Here is a 19,774-nt window from a genome sequence, read left to right on the forward strand (position 1 = left end):
TGGAGCCCTATGGTTTAAATGACTAATAGATGTGACTGCTGTTTCCACAGCTGTTCGTATGTCTTTCCAAGCAACATCTAAGTCAGTCTCGTTTACAGAAATAGTTAATTTAGTGGTGTTAATATATAAAAGGTTGTATATAAGGATATAGTATAGGAAGGAGGAAAGTTATGAAACAATTTTAATTTCAAGGTTTAAGAAAAGATAAAGAGTGTATACACCTACGCCATTGTGATCGATTCTGAGCCATGTCACCTAGAGTCTCCAACCATCGGTTACGATAGTCACACGGACCCCAACCTCTACGACTTTGGGGATAGTGGACAACCTTGTCGGTGACCACTTGAGGTTGTAAAATCAGATGACAGTTCGCCATAAGCTCTCACTCGACTGGTAGTGTTCGAGTAAAGAGCCTTCACAAGGTTTACGTACTTCTCAGGTACACCTTTCAATGACCACTTCACTTAACCTGAGTCCCATCAGTACTGTTGGTCTGGTGTCTGATGAAATCTGGGGACAGATTCAGAGAGCTTGATTGGGTTTTGGCAACTTGCGTCACTTTTAGCGTAGGGGAAATATCTGTCTGCCTATCAAAAGACGAGTTTCCTGTGTAGCAGTTCATTCCGTCCAACTTCATGGGTGTGAAACACGACCGTTAAGAATAGAGGATATTTGTAGGTTACTAGTATCCGGTCATAGATGTCTCCGAAGCATCGCTTGTGTATTTCGGGACCACATAGTAAGTAGTACCTGAGTTAGAAATAGGGTAATAGGTAAAGATGAGAAGTCAATTGATGTGGTAGTAAATGTTCACCAACTGAGGTGGTTAGGACATGTGTTACGTATGCCCAACTACTGCCTACCTGGACGGACTATGTCTTCTGGTGTAAGAGTAGGCCAGGAGAAAGCTAGGGGCGGTCGAACCAAAAACATGGCATCAGTCCATCAATTCGCTGACAATCGGACAGAGCTATGTTAATAGATGTAGACTATCTGTTTAGGGTCCACGTGAATAACTTAACCAATGGTTAGAGTCTTTAAATGACATGTCCCAAAATCGTTTGGAATGGCGCAGGTGTATCTATCCTTTGTCCTCCCCCAAATTCCGTGATTCTAAATTCCTTATAGCTTTTTTTTCTTTGTCTCACGAACTTATATTATCGCGAATTGTATCTTCGAGGCTTAGTCTTCCCCATTACCCGTGATACTGTTACTACCTCTACGATTTTGGGATTTGGGTTGACAATTTCATCTCTCTGTGCTAATGGGGTATGACAACTTCAACCGATTTACATATGTCTTTTAGCTGTATTTTATAGTGAACTCTATTTACGATGAGTAAACCTTAAAAGTGAGAACTTTTACCTTAATCATGTTAGTTACAGTTGCAGCTTGTGATGGTTATTTGCAAGTCATTGTTACAAAAGCCCTTATTTAATACGAATATATTTTGTCTTGTTTACCAGCTGGGTTAGTATCCTACTTATGTTTATTAAGCCAAGATGATATACACTTGAACTTCAACGGATTACCAATTTTGTGTGACATTATTCAAAGTGACTGACATCTTGAGTTTCTTTATCATTTGGATTTACTGGCAGTAGTAGTTTTGTCCACAGTTTATGTGGCACTTATTAGTTAAAACAGGTTCATAGTGAAATTAGAATGATGTGGTCAGTTTTGGAAAATATTTTTCAAGTTACACTGCTTTTCAACTGTATATGCTCATGTTACACATTTTTTATTTGATTAAAGGTGAACATTACCAGACGTGATTATTGGTTAATCAGTTCCATCTTTCAGCCTAATCCCTATTATGACTATCATTAGTTCTTTTTAAGTTTATTGTTTGATGTTTTAGAAACGTGATCTCACGTCAGAAATATATATCATTAATACAAAGTACTAGGAAGCAAAAGTTTGGTCCCTATCCCTTCGAAATAAATTATTCATTTGATTACCCAACCATAACATCTAGATTGTATTACTGAAAGGCTATGTTTCCCAATTTTCTTCCATCTTTGTAGAATTCTCTTGATAAAACTGCGATACAGCTACAACAAGTCAAACTAATTCGGAGACTACATACTCATAGCCAATCTATTTGTTTGAACGATGCCTCCAAAAAGAAATGTAAGAAATAAGGATAGTGAAGACGAAAGTGTTAGAGCTAATGCTAACAACAACGAGGGAAAAAACGCAAAGTCAGGAAATAAAAAAAATAGGGATGACGAAGATGAAAGTGTTAGAGCTGATACTAACAACAATGAGAAAAAAAACACAAAGTCAGGGAATAAAAAAAACAAGGGGAAAGCTGTTAGTCACGTTCCTTCGGATTCTGAAGAGGATAAAGTAATTACAGACGACTCTAATGCAAAAAGAAAAGAGAAAAAAAAGAAAGGGAAAGAACTGTCAGTTAATGATTTAGTTGAAAAACAAAATGACACAAAAATAACAAAGGAAAGTCATAAGTCCAGTAACGAATCTCTCAAATCAGATGAAGTTGATGACGAATTTTACAAAAAGAAAAGAAAGGCGGGACGTAATACTGTTAAACGTGCAGATTCTGAAGACGAAAGGGATGCAAATAAGGCATCAAATAAAAAACAGGGGAAAAAGAAAGGTAAATTAAATGCGATTGATGCAGAACAAAGGGGTCAAAAAGCTGATATCCAACAAAAAACAGAAGTTTGTGATTCCAAAATGGATTCCAATCGTGAAACTCAACAAAAGAATTATGAACTTGATGAGGAATCTACAAAACCTGAAGAAATTGATGACGATTTTTATACAAAGAAAAGAAAAGCCGGTCGTGGAAAACAAAAGCAAGGACCAGAACATGGAGAACTACCTAATCAAAATGCAACTGGTAAGAAAAAGAAACAGAAACCCGGAAAAAAGAAACATGATGATGGATTCGATAGTGAACAAGAAGACCTTGATGGTTTGGCCAAAGCCATGACAGTTGTTTCTTTAGATAGTGAAATAGATGATCTCGATCTTCAAAGTACGAAGTTTGATGGGTTTTCAGCAATCTGTCTTGATCATCATACTACAGTAAATAATCAGGACACAGCCGACGATGTCCAAATTATATCTGATGACCCCTTAGAGAGTAAACCCCAGATTGACGTCGCAAAATCAAAGCCACCTATTGATAATGATATTAATTCACTGACAGACAAGTGTTCAACTACTGATATAAAATTGGAGGATGATACCTGCTCTAAACCAACTTTAGTTGAAGAAAACGTCACAGAAAGTGATGCTAATGCCGTAAAACCAAAAGTATCAAAGAAGGAGCTTAAAAAGCTTAAAAAGAAAGAGGAGTTTGAAAAACTTGTTGAAAATGCAAAAGCTAAAATTATCGCATCTTCTGGAACACTCGAGAACTTTGCACTTTCTCAAGTAAGTGAAATTCAAAATATAAATTTTCTTACTTGTACTACTCATCTGTTTGATCAATTGATTTCCACGTGTAATTTGTGTTAATTATGAAGTTTTTCGAATAATTTATGATGAAGATCAAATATTTAAATTCATTATAAAGATCAAGTTGATTTCGAAACTGTGTGTTATCCTACATTTTTGCTACATATTACCTTTTAATTTATGAAAGAAATGAAAGATTCCCAGGCCGGTGACTACTGTCATCAGAAATAGTATACTTTAAAACCTCAGTACATAGCTCTGGACTTAGTTAATAGGTTACATTAATTGCTATTCATTGTTGGCATCTTCGAAGCGTCATAGCTACTTAGTGTGACGGATAAGTAGTCATATTGATACTAAATGCTAAGCGAATATAACGAATCACTTAGTAGTGATTTATTTATTTATTTGAACACATAAATATTGGTACAAAGGAGCACCAGATATATATATGCGCCGCACAAATCTCATTTGATTTGTGTGAGGGCTGTGATACTGCCCAGGTGCCCAAACTGAAACAGGTGGTTTTCTTAGGAGACCACACCCGGAGCCTTTAGCCTAAAGATCTGATCCACAAGGCAGTGGAGCATCGTGAGGAGATGCAGTCTCATAGTAGCCGGTGACCAACGATTGGTTCATACGCCATTCATTCTTTCAGGAAACTGGAGCCCATGTGCACCATTGGTTTGGAATCAGGGTTTGCCAACTCCCCTAGGTGGACTATCCGTGTCCACCAACCCGGTTAAAGCGCCGGACATTCGCTTTTCGTCCTCTCAATTTCGTAAACGACACCCCCGCCACGAGAAGGCAGTGAGTAGGACTTCCCTGGCAGAGGCTATATACGCGTGGCCATATGAGAGCACTTTTCGAGGGAGAGCGGACTCTCCCCACTCTCGGCCATACCAGGGCATTTGGGGGCACTTAGTAGTGATACGGTGAATTCACACCGACCTAGGCGACTAAATTATGTCTCAAGAGTGCTGGATTGCTAATCCGTAAGATCACCGACTGTTGGATATTTCATTATGACGAAACTCAAAATAGACTACAAATACATTTTTTCTCTTGTCATAAGAAGTAATCATGTAATTTCACCCCACGATTTCTAGTCTCTATCCCTCTTCATTTGATGTTTCATTCTTTTAGTTACTTACTAAGGTTATGATAATCAATCCTGATACACTTCTGTTCTTTTCTCACCAATATATGTAGTGTAGAAACTTAAACTAATATTTTGTTGTGCCTAATCCATTTCAATGATCTATTTCAACGTTTCAGATTGTTAACCTATCAGTATGTAATACATTTTAATATCAATTTGCAGACCTTATCTCAATCTATTTTCGTTCTAATTTACCAATAATAGGCTTCTGGTAATGCAAAATCTGAACAACAAGACAATCAGCTTGATATACGGGTTGAAAATTTCTCGATTGCTGCTAAAGGAAAAGATCTATTTGTAAATGCATCCCTTCAAATTACTCATGGCCGTCGTTATGGATTAGTGGGACCTAATGGGTAAGTGAATATATTCTTATGTTATTTTCTTGTTAGGTAATAGTTCTTCTGTGGTTTAAACGTAGTGCTTCATGTAACAGTGTCTCGGTATTGTTGGTACTTGGCTTTTAATTGCTGACTCAAATTCAATCTTTATTTCTGTTTAAACAACTGGGTTATATTTACTGCTTCTATGCAACAAATACTTATCAAGATCAAAAGTATCCAAGTATTCGTGGCATGAAATAAGTGTATTCAAAAACAACGATCTTTGTTTGGCAAAAACATAGACGATCCTATGCTGTATACGTTTTATTTTTCGTGGTATATCTAGGAAAATTTACCATCACCTTCGTTGAAATTTACAGTTGCTTATGGTTCATGTTAATGTATATGGCAAAAGTTGCGGTTTAATTGATATATATTAGTTTCTTGTATCCTCCCATTGATGTTGAAGACTGCAATCGGCCGGTCTCTTTCGGCATATGTGCATTTTGTGTAGATTACCTTGATATTGCCATCAAGTCACGAGTATTATAGGCAGAGATGGTTGGTTGCCAAAGTCCAATATATAATAACGAGTTCGTTGTTGTTTTTCATTCAAATCATTTTATAAGGGTTTTAATATGATCATTCTCAGTTGAACTATTGGTTTTAATTTACAGTATGATAATTTGTTCAATGTTTAATTGTATTGGAAATATAGCTATGGGAAAACTACGTTACTTCGCCATATTGCTACTCGAGCGATCAACATCCCTGCAAATATCGATGTGCTTCTTTGTGAACAAGGTGAGTGCGAATCACTTAGTTTTTCCTGAAAATATTTCTGCCGTCAGTTATGTTTCTCTTCAATAATGCGCACCAATTTTTTTAGAGGTGATTTAGTGTTTAAACTTACTTAAACACATAAACATTGGTACATGGAGGCACCAAATATATATGCAACACACTTTGTTATTAGATTTGTGTAAGGGCTGGGATACTGTCCGGGTGCCCAAACCAAAGCAGGTAATTTTCTTAGGGCGCCATACCCTGGTGTCAGATTTAAACCTTGTTTCATCTACTTTAACCTATCAGTGAGATATTACCACACCTTCACATAAAAGTGTTGCTGTAAAGCTATTGAACAAACCTGTATGTTTGATTTATCTAGATAACTACTATTTGTATTGTCATATACTTCTCCATAGTCACTGGATAATACATTTTGGTAATAAGTGTATATATATATATATATATATATATATATATATATTTGAAATGATAACTACTTTGGACGGTAAATAAATAATGATCTGTTCTCCCTAATTAATAAAAAAGTTCAAAGCAAAGTATTCCGTATTAATTTTAATGTATTAAAGTTCCATTCGATGATGAAACATCTGTCAAGTTACTATTTACAAATATTTTCATAGTATCTTTGAAAATACTATCAGAATTTTACGTACGAAAAACAATGAGCTAACAATATTAAAAGTAGTGATGGTAAATAGCAGTTACTTAGATAGATACTTAATTCAAAATGTACGAAAATATATACAGATATATAAGAAAAGCAACTCTCATAGATGTATTAAGGGACCTTTAATAACTCTTTAATAACCTTTAATAAACTGTATTGTCTTTTTCCTCTTATTATTTTATTTTGCTAGAACATGTTACAGATTTTAACGTACTCATTTGTACTTAATTATAAAGAACTCAGTATGTAAAATATGGTTTCTTTGCTATTTATTTTACAGAAGTTGTAGCTGACTCAACACCCGCATTTGAAATGGTTCTCAGATCGGATAAAAGACGATTAGAATTATTAGAAGAATGTGAAAAGCTGAAATCTCTTTTAGAAACAGATCACAGTCCATCTGTAGTTGACAAGTTTAATGAGGTAAGCTAATGTAGAACAACACTGAATTGAGTTAAACAGGGAAATGATGAATTATGCTCAGTAGAAGTTTTTATTTATATTTTCAATTCAAGATATATTTTTCAAAATTAAACTGAGATTATGAAACTATGCACTGAATCGTCTTGCATAAAAAAAATCGTTTAAGTGAGAGATAAATTATTAGAGGAAAGTTATCATTATAACTGGTGATATTCTCTGATATATTTTATAGAGGATTGACTTAAAAAGTAATGTTAAGTGTCAAACTAAGTATAGTTGAGATATGTTGATTGACTCATAATTCGGTCGATGTTTACACCATTACAAAATGTAGTTTTCTTTTGCTATCTAGATTTGTACATATTGATAACGTAATAGGGTTATTAGAAAATGCTAACAAAGTTTCAGCATCGGTAGTAAAAGGCAGTTTTCTCTAGATCTACTTGTAACGTGACTTTGGATAACCATCTGTTTTATAGACGACAAATCTAATGCACATCTTTTCTCTCTGTTTTACTTTAAGATTTAGAAGCATAATCTTTGAAGTTTGAACACATGTGCAATCGTAGATATTTTTGAATCATTAAGCCATCGAGTAAATGATGGTGATTTTAGACGTAGGGTACCAGGTGAAGATGGCAAGATAGTTAATAAAGCTACGGATCTTCATTAATTTAAGTTGCTGAGACCTATGTTATGCATACTAAACCGTCACGTTATTTCCCAAAGTATTGCTGGTTGGCGTAGGTGTATATTTGAAGCAAGCTAGTAGCACCCAAACTGAGACATGATATCATTTCATGGAATCATGGACTGTCAATCTGCCTCATCCTGGTGAGTGTAGATTTGGTTGAGCTGCTTGTTGTAATTGTGACCAGTCATCAAAGACCTGAGACAACATGATCCGAACCAGTTACAGTGCTGCAAATGCATTGATTCAATACCTTTCTTTAAATCTTGAACTTAAATATTGTTTCACACTTCTTATTTCCTCTATTCCATTCCCTTTATACCATAAACTTCAAACAGATGCTTACATTTCTTCTCAGTTTTTCTTACTAACTGATGCACTCATCTCTCTGTATTGTTTTAGCAGTTACGTTATAAAAGTGAGTAGACCATGATGGATCATACGCTATAAAAATAGTAAAAACTATTTGACAACTTAATTTGTAAAATAATCTGATACATTATTCATAAAAATTAGTTTGATTAAGTAAGGTTATTGTTAAGTGAAATATTTTTACGCACAACAGGAAATTGCCCTACACTAAAATAACCAACTATGTATATACAATGTTTCCTCAGGACTGAATGAATTTTGTGACTGGATTTTCTTTTGTCGTATAGGTTTATGAAGAGCTTGTTGCAATTAAAGCTGATGCAGCAGAAGGCAAAGCTAGACGTATATTATCTGGTCTAGGTTTCACGAAAAATATGATGGATAGACCTACTAAAGATTTATCAGGAGGTTGGAGAATGCGTGTCAGTCTGGCTAGAGCTTTATTTTTGGAACCGACACTCTTACTACTAGACGAACCGACGAATCATTTAGATTTGAATGCAGTTATATGGTTAGATAAGTAAGTATATTTTGAAGTAGAATATTGAAATTGTATGAGTTGATGTCATCAGTTATTAATAACATTGAATCAGTTATTTTCCGCAAATTGTTTTCGTTTAAAAACATGGACGCTACTGCTGTGTATCAATTTCACTTTTACAGTATACGACTTTCTTTTTCTGTTTAGTTATCTTCAAAGATGGAAGAAAACTCTCCTGATTGTTTCACATGACCAGTCATTCTTAGATAATGTTTGTACAGATATCATCCATTTAGACCAACGTCAGTTATTTTATTATAGAGGCAATTATAGTAAGTTGTATTTTTTTTTAATATATACTGGTATAAGTAAAACGATGTGAACTATTAAAGTGTAGATTTGTTGCCAACATCCTCTTATTCAATTAATCTTAAGCTTTGAAGATCAACGATGAAAAGTATAACATTAATGTAAAATTCCCTGTAAATGATCTTACAGCCTAATCATCTAGACAGTTAGCTATTTCAGAAGGGGTTTTGTGGAGAATTTAGTATTTTCATAATTGAAATCATGAGTCAATTGAAGCTAGACCACCATATAAAACCTGGAAGCACCGGACGACTGTTTCGTCCTATGATGGGACTCCTCAGCAGTCCGCATCCACGATCCCGCACTCGCGAAATTGGAACCCAGGACCTACCAGTCTTGCGCCAGAGCACTTAACCGATAGCTATTTAACCATTAATTTACATATATTAATTAGTCTCAAGTCTTTACAATAAGTATATTTTGTTAATCTGATTCACTGTTTGCATGTTATTATTAAGTTAATTTATTATTTACTTTAAATAAAAAAATTTAATTTGTGCAAAACCTCATCATCATTTGTAAGGCATTTTAAATTAGAATTATCATTTATGAATGAACTTTAAAGGGAAAGATTTCTCAAGTTCAAATTTTATAATTTTACATTACGAACCGACTTTAGTTAGTAAAAAAATGAAAAACAGGATCGATTAAGTAGTCTTTTTTTTGTTTAATATAGGACTTCTCAGTAGTGTAGATCCATAACCCTACTGGAAAACAAACCCCATAATTATAAGCCTCGCGGCAAGCAATTAACTCCAAAACTACTTAGTCGGTATTCAGTAGTTCCATTTTTATAATCGATATAAATCGCTTTTTTGGGATATTTCATTTTTAAATATCTTTATTTTTTTCTACAATTCACTTTATTTTAGATAACTTCAAAAGTATGTTTATCCAACGTAGAAAAGAACAATTGAAAGAATATGAAAAACAAGAAAAACGTCTTAAAGAATTAAAACAATCTGGAATGAGTAATAAACAAGCTCAAGCAAAAAATCAACGTGATGTATTAACAAGAAAACAGGCGAAAAATAAGCAAACTTCCAATGAAGCTAATGATAATGGAAAACCACAATTATTATCTAAACCAAAGGAGTATGTTGTTAAGGTAAATATTTATTTATGTTAGTATTTTGATGAGCACATTATTCAATGGTTAGCTAATATGTCTACATTCATAGTTTACATCATACACTAATCTTAGTTAGACAAGTATTAAAAACCAAGAAACCGGCTCAGTAGTGTAAAGGTTAATCGTTCACCACAAGAAGTAAAGACCTTGAGTTTGAAGCCCAATGGGGTCAGTGATATGCACTGGTGAGGAGTTTCATACTAGAAAACAGGTGTTGAATGCATCCTGACTTTCAATGGTTTTTTAAGATTAGTCCAGTGTGAATTATGAAATTCGAAAATCTCCACTAACCCTATATAGTAATCCCCGTATATATGATTAAATCAACGTCTATCAACTTTGTTTGTTGTTGAATTGTTCACAAAAGTGTTGTTTAACTAGAGGCCTAATTTAATGGTTTTCATACTAATCCGGTACTTCTGTGTGGCTACCTTCAAATGCCCTGATACGGCTGAGAATGGAAAGAGTCCGCTCTTTCTCTTGAAATGCTCTCACATGGCCACACGTATACAGTCACTGTCAGGAAAGTCCTACTCACTGCTTTCTTGCAGCATTACTGTTGTTTACGAAATTGAGAGGACGAAAAGCAAATATTCTGCTCGGCAACCGGGTTGGTGCATATAGAGGATCCACCTAGAGGAGTTGGAAAACCTTAACTCCAAACCATTGGTGCACATGGGTTCCAAGACCCTGAGGGAACAAATGGCGTATGGACCCATTGTTAGTCACCGGCTACCATAGGACTGCATCTCCTTACGATGTTCTATTGCCTTGTGGATCAGACCTTTAGGTCAAAGGCTACGGGTGTGGCCCCCAAAGAAAACCACCTGTTTCAGTTTGGGCACCTGGGCAGTATTCCAGCCCTTATACAAATCAAATGACAAAGTATGACGCATATATTTTTGGTATCTCCTTGTACTGATATTTATGTGTTTAAATAAAATGGAATAAATCTACGTAACTGTTATGTATTTTTATCTTATTTTAACACAATCATTTATCGTACTCTAAAATATTCAGAATTCTTTATATGTAAATAACAAACAACTCAATTATATTGCTTTAGTTTTCATTCTATTCAAATATTTATTTTAGTTCACGTTTCCAAATCCAACTCCTATTTCTCCTCCTATACTCGGTTTATACAGTGTAACTTTTGCTTATCCAAACCAAAAACCTTTGTTTAAAGAATTGAACTTTGGCATAGATATGACTTCTAGAATTTCAATTGTTGGTCCTAATGGTGTTGGAAAATCAACCTTTTTAAAACTACTTACGGGTGAAGTACAACCGGTATGTTTATTACTTTCATAAATTTTAGTAAATTGCAGATGTTTAAATTTTGTATAGTTTTGTTCTGCTTTACATTGTCTAATTGCATTTCTCATTCTGTTTCATTCTTTAGACTGATGGAGAACGTCGGTTAAATCATCGTGTTAAAATTGGCAAGTATGATCAACACTCAGCAGATCAATTAAATCTTAGTGAAACACCAACTGAATATTTACAACGCCTTTTCAATCTAACTTATCAAGTAAATTTTACAATATGAAAAATGCTCAATTCTTTAAATACTACTACTATTGATAAAAGAAATAATGTGTAATATATAGTGTAAGACTGAGCACACTAATAGTTTTAGCTGGCTTAAAGACTTCTCTGATCTTTTAGTTTTGTTTATCAGACGAGTCTGGAGATCATCTAGCTTTGTGTCAGCGATTAACGACAATAAATTTATTATAGACTGGGATTTGACAAGTGAACGAAAGTTTTAGTTGGTAAAATGAATGAATAGAATCCCGTTCGATAAATGAAACTCTGTAATGCAATATGGCCAAGTGATGACTGTTCACAAGATTGAATTGTTGACTCAAGTCTCCAGTTGAACGGATTAAGGATGTTAGTCTCTAAGCTGAGCTCAGAGATCACAACACCCTTAGCCTTAGCTACAATTATTCTCTATCACAAGACAAGACAGTTTTCCAGTGGAATAGGTGTCTTTTATATGACAAATAAAATGTTTACGTACAAAATATTTAAGTGGTTAAATGTGATAAGTGTTTGAAGAAATAATTTCCTTAGGTCACTTACTCTTCACTGAATTAAAACCCAACCGTTAGGTCTAATTGTTACCTGTTATCTCTCTCACGAAATGATGTGGAACTCTTTTGTGGCAACATCAATTAAAATAGAGCTCCTTCAACCTGCTTTATATTTTCTTCAGTTTTCATGAAAATCTCGTTTCTGTTTTGTTTACAGGTTAACATTTCATTTTCACCCATTCACTCTTTAAACTAAAAATTTGTGTAAACAGGTAACAACAATACGTTATAGAATGCGGATACATCTTAATGTAACTACATGTCAGGTGTACTTATCCATCATTTTATAGATTGAGAAATAGTGTATTTGATAAGTAAATGAATAAAGGAAAATGCAATCTTAATAAAATTGTTTTAATTGATTTTGCAATGAAGTAGTTCATTTTGTCAACATATCTATGAAGTTTCAGCTACAAGTATATAATATTGATTAAGCATAAATACAATAAATATTATCGGTATGGAGTTCATTTTAATAGTTACAACTACTTGAATTCGTTACTAACTTTAATATTATTTGTTTTCTAATTTTAGGATGCTCGAGCAACATTGGGTAAATTTGGTTTAGAAGCTCATGCCCATACTATTCCTAATGCTGATCTGTCAGGTGGACAACGTGCTCGTGTTGCTTTTGCTGAATTATCACGTCGGGCTCCAGATATTTTAATATTAGATGAACCGACAAATAATTTAGATATTGAATCGATTGATGCATTAGCTGATGCTATCAATGAGTTTGAAGGAGGTTAGTTAATCACAAAAAATACAATTTTTTTCCGTTTGTATCTTCTGTGAGTTTATAGTCCAATGATTAATACATTCAACTTTCAGCTTTTAACTTATAGGCCTGAACCCCGTTCCATCTAATTTAGTTCAGAGAGCTGAATGGTTTGAGGGAATTACGATATTATATGGGACAGTAACACAACAGCAGGAGAAGCTAAGCTATTCCATTGCGTATCAGCCCCGGTAACTAGAGGGAAAAAACCAGATTCAGTCTGGAAAATATATTTCTTCCACTAGCAGCCCGGAAGAAAGAACGACAAGCACACAACTCCTGCGTATGTGTACAGTACGAAAGTGTGCTTGAAAAAAGTCACATAATACCGTACTGAAAGAGGAGATGAACCAATGACATTTGAGATCCTTACAGGTAGGAAATACAAACTGAAGATAAAATTGGGTGCTTTTGAAACGAAAATGAGAAATTCAAATATCCAGAAATAAATTACAAAAATGAGACGTTTACAAAGTGACTTCTAGGTATCTAGCATCCCCAACATATCACTACCTCTCACATTTAAAATATCCCTTGAAGTCAAGTACACGTGGCAAATCAGTTAATAATAGTATAAATTTCAAATTTATAAAAACTATTATATTTCAAAGGTTCAGTCTAGCTCTTTGGATTACAGTTTACTTCATGCTAGTGATCTATTTCCTGCTTTGTTAGTGTATATTTAATCTTAGAATACAATTTGTATCACTCAATAACCAGAATTCTATATTATAAAATTATATTCTCTAATTAATCTACTCTTAGTACTTGTTCATTAGCCATAGTAATGAGTTTTCAATAAACGGTATCTTATTACCTTTTTGTAAGGTTTACTATTTAAACCTTATTTCTATCTATACTAAATGATTTCTTTTCTAGGTGTTATTGTTGTCAGTCATGATGAACGTTTAATTCGAGATACAAATTGTATTTTATGGGTTATAGAAGATCTTGGAATTAATGAAATAGATGGTGATTTTGATGATTATCGTCGTGAAATTTTAGATTCTCTTGGTGAAGAAATATCTAATCCAAGTAAAGTGGCTGCAGTTGCTGGATGTTTATCTTAAAATAACTTTTGAAATCAATTTTTATTGTAAAAAAAAATGGGAAGGTTACAATGTGAATGTTTCTAGAAACTCTTCAAATTTAGAATTGTTATTATTTTATCTAATGAAATGTATATTTCTACAATTATGTACAGTTCTATGTTTAGCTTGTTCAAGATGTCTTTATTTCTTCTCTGTCCTATTTTTTGGGGGATGAGACGACATTCACTCTTTCTTCCATTTTTCTTTCACTAATAATTTCAGGTTTGTTAAGAGGTATTAGAAAAAATTTTCAATTATTGTTTTATTATTGTACAATTGCTTAGGTAATCTTCAACTTTATATTTCTACATGCTTGTTAGATTTTATGATCTTACTGTCTTTTGTACTCATCTATTTTTCATTTGAAATTCAGCCTGTTTGTGATTATCTCAACCAACAACAAAAAGTGATATTTCTGGGGGTTTTCTAATCTCTGACTTATTGGTTAATGTACACATTATAAGCTTGATGTGGGATATTTTGTTACGAACATAGTTGAAATATACTATCTGTTTGTTTTTGATTTTCACTTTGATTGTAAGATTTTCATGAATTAGATGTTTTGAAAACACTTATCTGAATGTTTGATATTCTAACAATATCTTTCTTAATGCGATCAGGTCAAATTATCACACTGTGTACAATGATTCAATTAGTCAGCCACAAGAAATGTAGTACTTGGCGTATATAGAAATCGGCTCAATTTACCACACCATATTATTTTATTAGTAAATCTAGAAGTAGTATAAGAAATAATGATATCATTAGTAGTAAGAAAGATTAAGCGCAGATAATTTAATCTGTAAAGGAGTGAAGTCGCAGAATAAAAAAGTGAGCGAATCTGAGACATCGATTAATGTCTCCAATTATTGGTACACTAATTTTGGTGATCCCAACCAGATAGTTTTCACCTACCACCAATACGGCTTGGTTCAACAGCTAATTACTTCATGGACTGATGTCATGTTTCCTTATAGTCACTCGTAGTTTTATGTCAACTGACCTTTATACCAGTTAACATTGATTATGGAGGTTGGTGGTACGTGAGACATGTCCCAACCACTTCATTCAAAAAATCAACACGTTTTCAACTGATTTGTCACTTTTACTAAATACCCTATGCCTATTCACACTACTGATTACTCGATCGTTCCACCAGGTAGGAGCAATGTTTTAAAGACAATAATCAATAACCTGCTGTCTACACATATCTACTTTCATAGACCAATTTTCATAATCATAAGGTAATACAGAACGGGCTGTTGTGAAAGATACTTGTCCTTAGGTTGACAGATGGACATCTCACCCATACAAATGACTCAAGTTGGAGAAAGTCAGGCGAGCTTTTCGATTTTGTGCTGAGATTACATCAGATACCAACCCACTACGACTAATCAGATTTTGAAGATAGGTGAAATGGTTGGTGTCTTCAACTATTTCACTTTCTATGATCTAGGTAATGACACAGACCTGTTTTGAAGTAGCATCTCACACTTAGTGGGTAAGAAACGCACCCCAGATATTGTCACCTTTTTACTCAAGATGCTCGGGAGACTGCATTCTATCAGAATTAAACAGGGCTGTGTCATCTCCCTTTCTCGAATTAATATGTAGGTCTCGTGCTAGGGCATCAGTCTCTAAAAAGTAAGACGATAAGAAAATTATCTTTAATAGAATTTTTATGGCAAAGTTAAGTAAGGAATGAAAAAGTATGCAACCCTGACGAACATCACATAAGGTTGACGGTTCACCAGAAACTGACTACATAATTCATATTTGAGCGAAGATCCTTCTTAAGATATATTCACCTAGTTTCCCCTTCAACCCGTCGATCGGCGGAGCCGAATGCTGCCTTTAGGTCGATATATAATATTATGGTAAAGCGTCGATACGTCTATCTATGTTCCAGGACCTGATGAGAGTATTTGGTCGGTACGTCCAGTTGTGAAACTGGCTAGAGTTTCCTGTCCACGAATCTATTTAAATGCTTACAAACTAAGAAACTAACTACGCTTCACTATAATTCCTTCAAAGATAAACCACTTTGCATGATTTCCTTTTGATTTCAAAATGTTTACTATCCAAATTATTTCTCCCATCGATATTTTCACATTTCTGAATTTTTTCAAGATTTCATGGTACTTAAAAATCAATGGATCCAAATCTGTTTAGTCACCAAATTGTATATTGGAGTTTAAGGGTAAAATAACAAAATTAGAGAGCATATTATTACGCTAATCTTAAAATATCTCTTCGAGCAATAATTATTAGTCTAAATCTAATTTTCTGTATAATTGTTATGATTTATGGCCCTGCCAATATCACGTGACAAAATCGTCAATCAGAACACCGACTTATATGACCATGGCACTGTGCCAAGCCAATGTTGTGTTGACCAGAACGAGTAGTCTTGAGTCAACTCTGAGTCCTTATCGGTCCTCTGTATATTGGCTTCTCGCCTAGCCTAGTCCGCTCAGTCCATAACACATATCAGCCTCCATTATATAAATCGTATATTTCAGACATACATAGTTTATATACAAGGAGAGCAGATATCGTAACACCATAAAATGAAAAATAACAATTATACAAGATCAAGCCAAAAGTGGTTGCGAGTTTAGAAGACTGTAACTAATAAATTGGGAATAAATTAAGAATGGTAAGTCGTACGACCACAGCCAGTAGGTCAAATGAATGCTTATGATAAAAGGATTATGAATATACATATAATCTAGTTGCTTAATAATTATCCAATAGGAATTCATGTAATAAAAGTCCATAAATAATTCTTGACGCTTACTATTCATTTATTCTTCGTTCAGATGTAACATTAATCTTACTTCCTTTTTAAGTCCAGTCATTCGCAATATTTCTTTTTCATTCAGCCGATTAGATAAGGTCAGAAGGAGGCTGAAAAATTATTAAAATATACACCTTATTTTTGGATTTCTTTTAAAACCCTTAACTGCCTGAGCCTTGCTAGTACATTGACTGTTGCCTAAACAGAATGTACTTTTTTAACAGTGTGAAATGTATAATTTTTTTTAGTTTCTCGCTAACGTTTAAAAAATTGCAGTAAAATTAATTTCTGATGTTGTTCACTTATTCGTTATATTCTCGTAGACTGTACAATTTTTAGTGTACTAAGAGATGTCTACTGTTGTATCATGTTATTTGTGAAACATGCCTATCAAATTTAGATGTTTACATAGGCTGAATGAGATTTTAAGCAAAAATGGATAGTGGCTGGCAGTGGAATCCAAGACGCCCGTTTCGTTCTATTTGGGACTCGTTAGCTTGATGTACCTGCATCTCAGAGTTGATGTTCACTCTGGGAAGATTCAAACAAACAATACTAAGTGACTGAGATTTTGTTTACGAAGTTTATGCTCTACTTATTCATATTTGAAAACATTTGAATGCTGAAATATTAATTATTTGATGATTATAAACTTTAATGGTATGCAAAGATGGATAGTGGCTAGCAGTAGAATCTAGGACGCGCGTTTCGTCCTATTTGCAGCGATAGTATGTTCCTTATTGAAATGTATATCAACATTTGAGATTTTATTCAATAAAATAACACTTGAGCTTTAGAAAGTTAATCACGTACGAAAATATTCATTACTTTTCCCTTCATTCGATATCTTATTGCAACCGATTTGCTTAAAATTATTTAATTCAATTTTCAGGTCTTTCAGGTTACATTCCAACTCAAAATATGAATTGTGTATGTATTAATGATCAGATTATAGGTTCCCACTGATAATTTCAAATCATAATAGCTATAAAATTATCATCATGCTTTTAATTACAATACGTAGTTCAATGTAATGTTAGCACTATGTTACTTGCTGAACTGTATTAATGAATGGAGTTTACTGATTTATCTGTGGTTCGGTCTTCAGGGGATTTCATACTAACTACTGAAGCGACCATTAAAAACATCATTTTTGTAGGTAATCTTACGACAAATACTATAACTCATGGGAAAAATATACAGAATTCATTTGATTACTTACAAGTAGCACAAATGATAAACATTTAATTATGAGAAGACAATTTGAATAAGAGGTATATTCAAGACGATAAGTCATCGTTTTAGTTTAAAAGTAGACATTAAAATGAATTGATTTTCCTAAACAAAAGAATCCATTACATCACCCAACAAAATATGGAAATAAATTCTTTTAAAAAAACAACGTCATACTACTCAAATGAACAATACGAAATATTCCCTAAATATTTAGACAGCATTTTCATTTGATTAATCTAAAATTTATGTTCGTTAGAAGCTCCGGAAAAGATTACAGAGCTTTTTTAAAAAAATGTGGCGGAAATTCGTTATGTAATATCTGATCTCAATCTACTGGTCTATTTCTAAAACAGGCTGGCATATTTGTAATAATTTTTGTGATGATATTGTATCATTTGACATTTTAAATGATTTGAATTGTTCTGTTTTATATCGTTTGTCTACTGATGTAATATCGGACTGATTTACTTCTTCATTACATCGGTCAATGAAATGATTCATTATTTTTGTAGATATATCATAATTATTTCGTAACTTTTCTGACTTATAAAGATGATGTGTATCTTGTATGTTCACAGGAGTATCATTTGTATATGACTTAGAAATCATTTTAACCCAATTTTTTATCCATGATTTTTCAAATGCATTCGTATTGTTAATCGATTGAGTTAGATGTTCTGAATTAGGTCGTTGTTGGTCATTTTCTTTTGTTTCTTTCAAATTTTTATAATCATTATTTTTTGATTGATTCATATAATCATGATTTGAAGATTGTTTCACTTCATCTGGACTATAGATTCCATTCAATAAAGAATTTCTTTCTTGATGTGTTAAGGATTGCCATTTTGTATGATTTGTTGAATATTGTGAATTCCAAGAAGATGATGAATTCAAATTGGTTACAGGGATTAGTTTATTTGATCTTTTTATCAATGTATTTGGAGAGATTTCATCAGTTTGTGTTGCACGTTTCATTTTATAACGATGATTTTGAAACCAAATTTTAACCTATTAGTTAGAAACAAAAAAAGTATTAAATCCCTTAGAGTTAGTGTGTGTGTGTGTTTGTGTTATATTAAATTCCAGTAATTGAATGCTCAATTCCAAAATTTATTTAAAAACTTAACTATATATTATAGATTCATTTATAGTTGAAATCATGAATCAATTGAAGCTAGACCACCATGGAAAACCTGGAAGCACTGTTCTGTTGTGGGGCTCCCCAACAGTGCTTATCCACGATCCCGTGGTTTTTAGTAAAATTTATTCTGCATATATGTTTGGCAATAATTAACAACGAATCAGTGGATTATGTATAGGGATTTCCAATGAGTGTTTTTACAATGTCAAACTATAACAAAATACTCTATGAAGTAGAATATTATTTCAGATCTCTTTATGGTTAACTTCTTTGGTTATGTTAAAAAAGAGACTAAATGCTAAGTTCCCAGAGGAAAGAAACAGTATAGGACCCACTATATTAGTTAAATATCTAGTCAAATATAATAGAACAAGGGAAAATTGATCCTAATCGAATTAATTAGTCAAAGATTTCATCTCCGATATATTGAAATCTTTTAGAATAATGGATACTGGCATTTGCTTCAAGAATTTATTTGTTTGAAGAATATTAATTCATTCGTATTTATTAACAAGAAATGAAGTCGAGAGAAATCATTTGGTAGTAGTATTATGGGACTCCTCAGCAGTGCGCATACACGGCCACGCCCCACGAGATTTGAACCCAGGACCTATCAGTCTTGCGCGCGAGCGCTTAACAACTAGACTACTTAGCCGGCATCCAACGGTGTTAATGTCTAACTTCAACCGATCCACGAAGTTGAGCAACCGTTCACCATTGTCTTCAGTGAGTAGATATCTCACAACAGACCTGGTGTCTCCACA

At 33.5% G+C, this 19,774-nt stretch overlaps 2 protein-coding genes across 2 annotated transcripts in view; one reads left to right on the forward strand and one right to left on the reverse strand.

Annotated features, from left to right (window-relative positions):
• Nucleotides 1-2,074: 2,074 nt before the first annotated feature.
• Smp_166040 (ATP-dependent transporter, putative) lies at nt 2,075-13,812 on the forward strand (the record flags this gene model as incomplete). Its single annotated transcript, XM_018792879.1, has 11 exons — nt 2,075-3,408; nt 4,799-4,950; nt 5,636-5,721; nt 6,675-6,817; nt 8,168-8,400; nt 8,569-8,693; nt 9,603-9,838; nt 10,958-11,155; nt 11,268-11,396; nt 12,499-12,709; nt 13,622-13,812. Exons 1-11 carry the CDS (start codon nt 2,116-2,118, stop codon nt 13,810-13,812), a joined length of 2,997 nt encoding a protein of 998 aa, XP_018644317.1. The 5' UTR covers nt 2,075-2,115.
• Nucleotides 13,813-18,199: 4,387 nt separating this feature from the next.
• Smp_186930 (homeobox protein nk-2,putative) overlaps nt 18,200-19,774 on the reverse strand; it is a gene marked incomplete at both ends in the record, with an annotated part of 3,252 nt that continues 1,677 nt past the window's right edge. Inside the window, one exon of the mRNA XM_018792880.1 lies at nt 18,200-18,877. Within this exon, the coding sequence (XP_018644566.1) occupies nt 18,200-18,877 (678 nt within the window). The remainder of the gene's footprint in view (nt 18,878-19,774) is intronic.

Source organism: Schistosoma mansoni, assembly GCF_000237925.1.
Source record: "Schistosoma mansoni, WGS project CABG00000000 data, chromosome 1 unplaced supercontig 0153, strain Puerto Rico, whole genome shotgun sequence".
NCBI classification, from domain to species: Eukaryota; Metazoa; Platyhelminthes; class Trematoda; order Strigeidida; family Schistosomatidae; genus Schistosoma; species Schistosoma mansoni.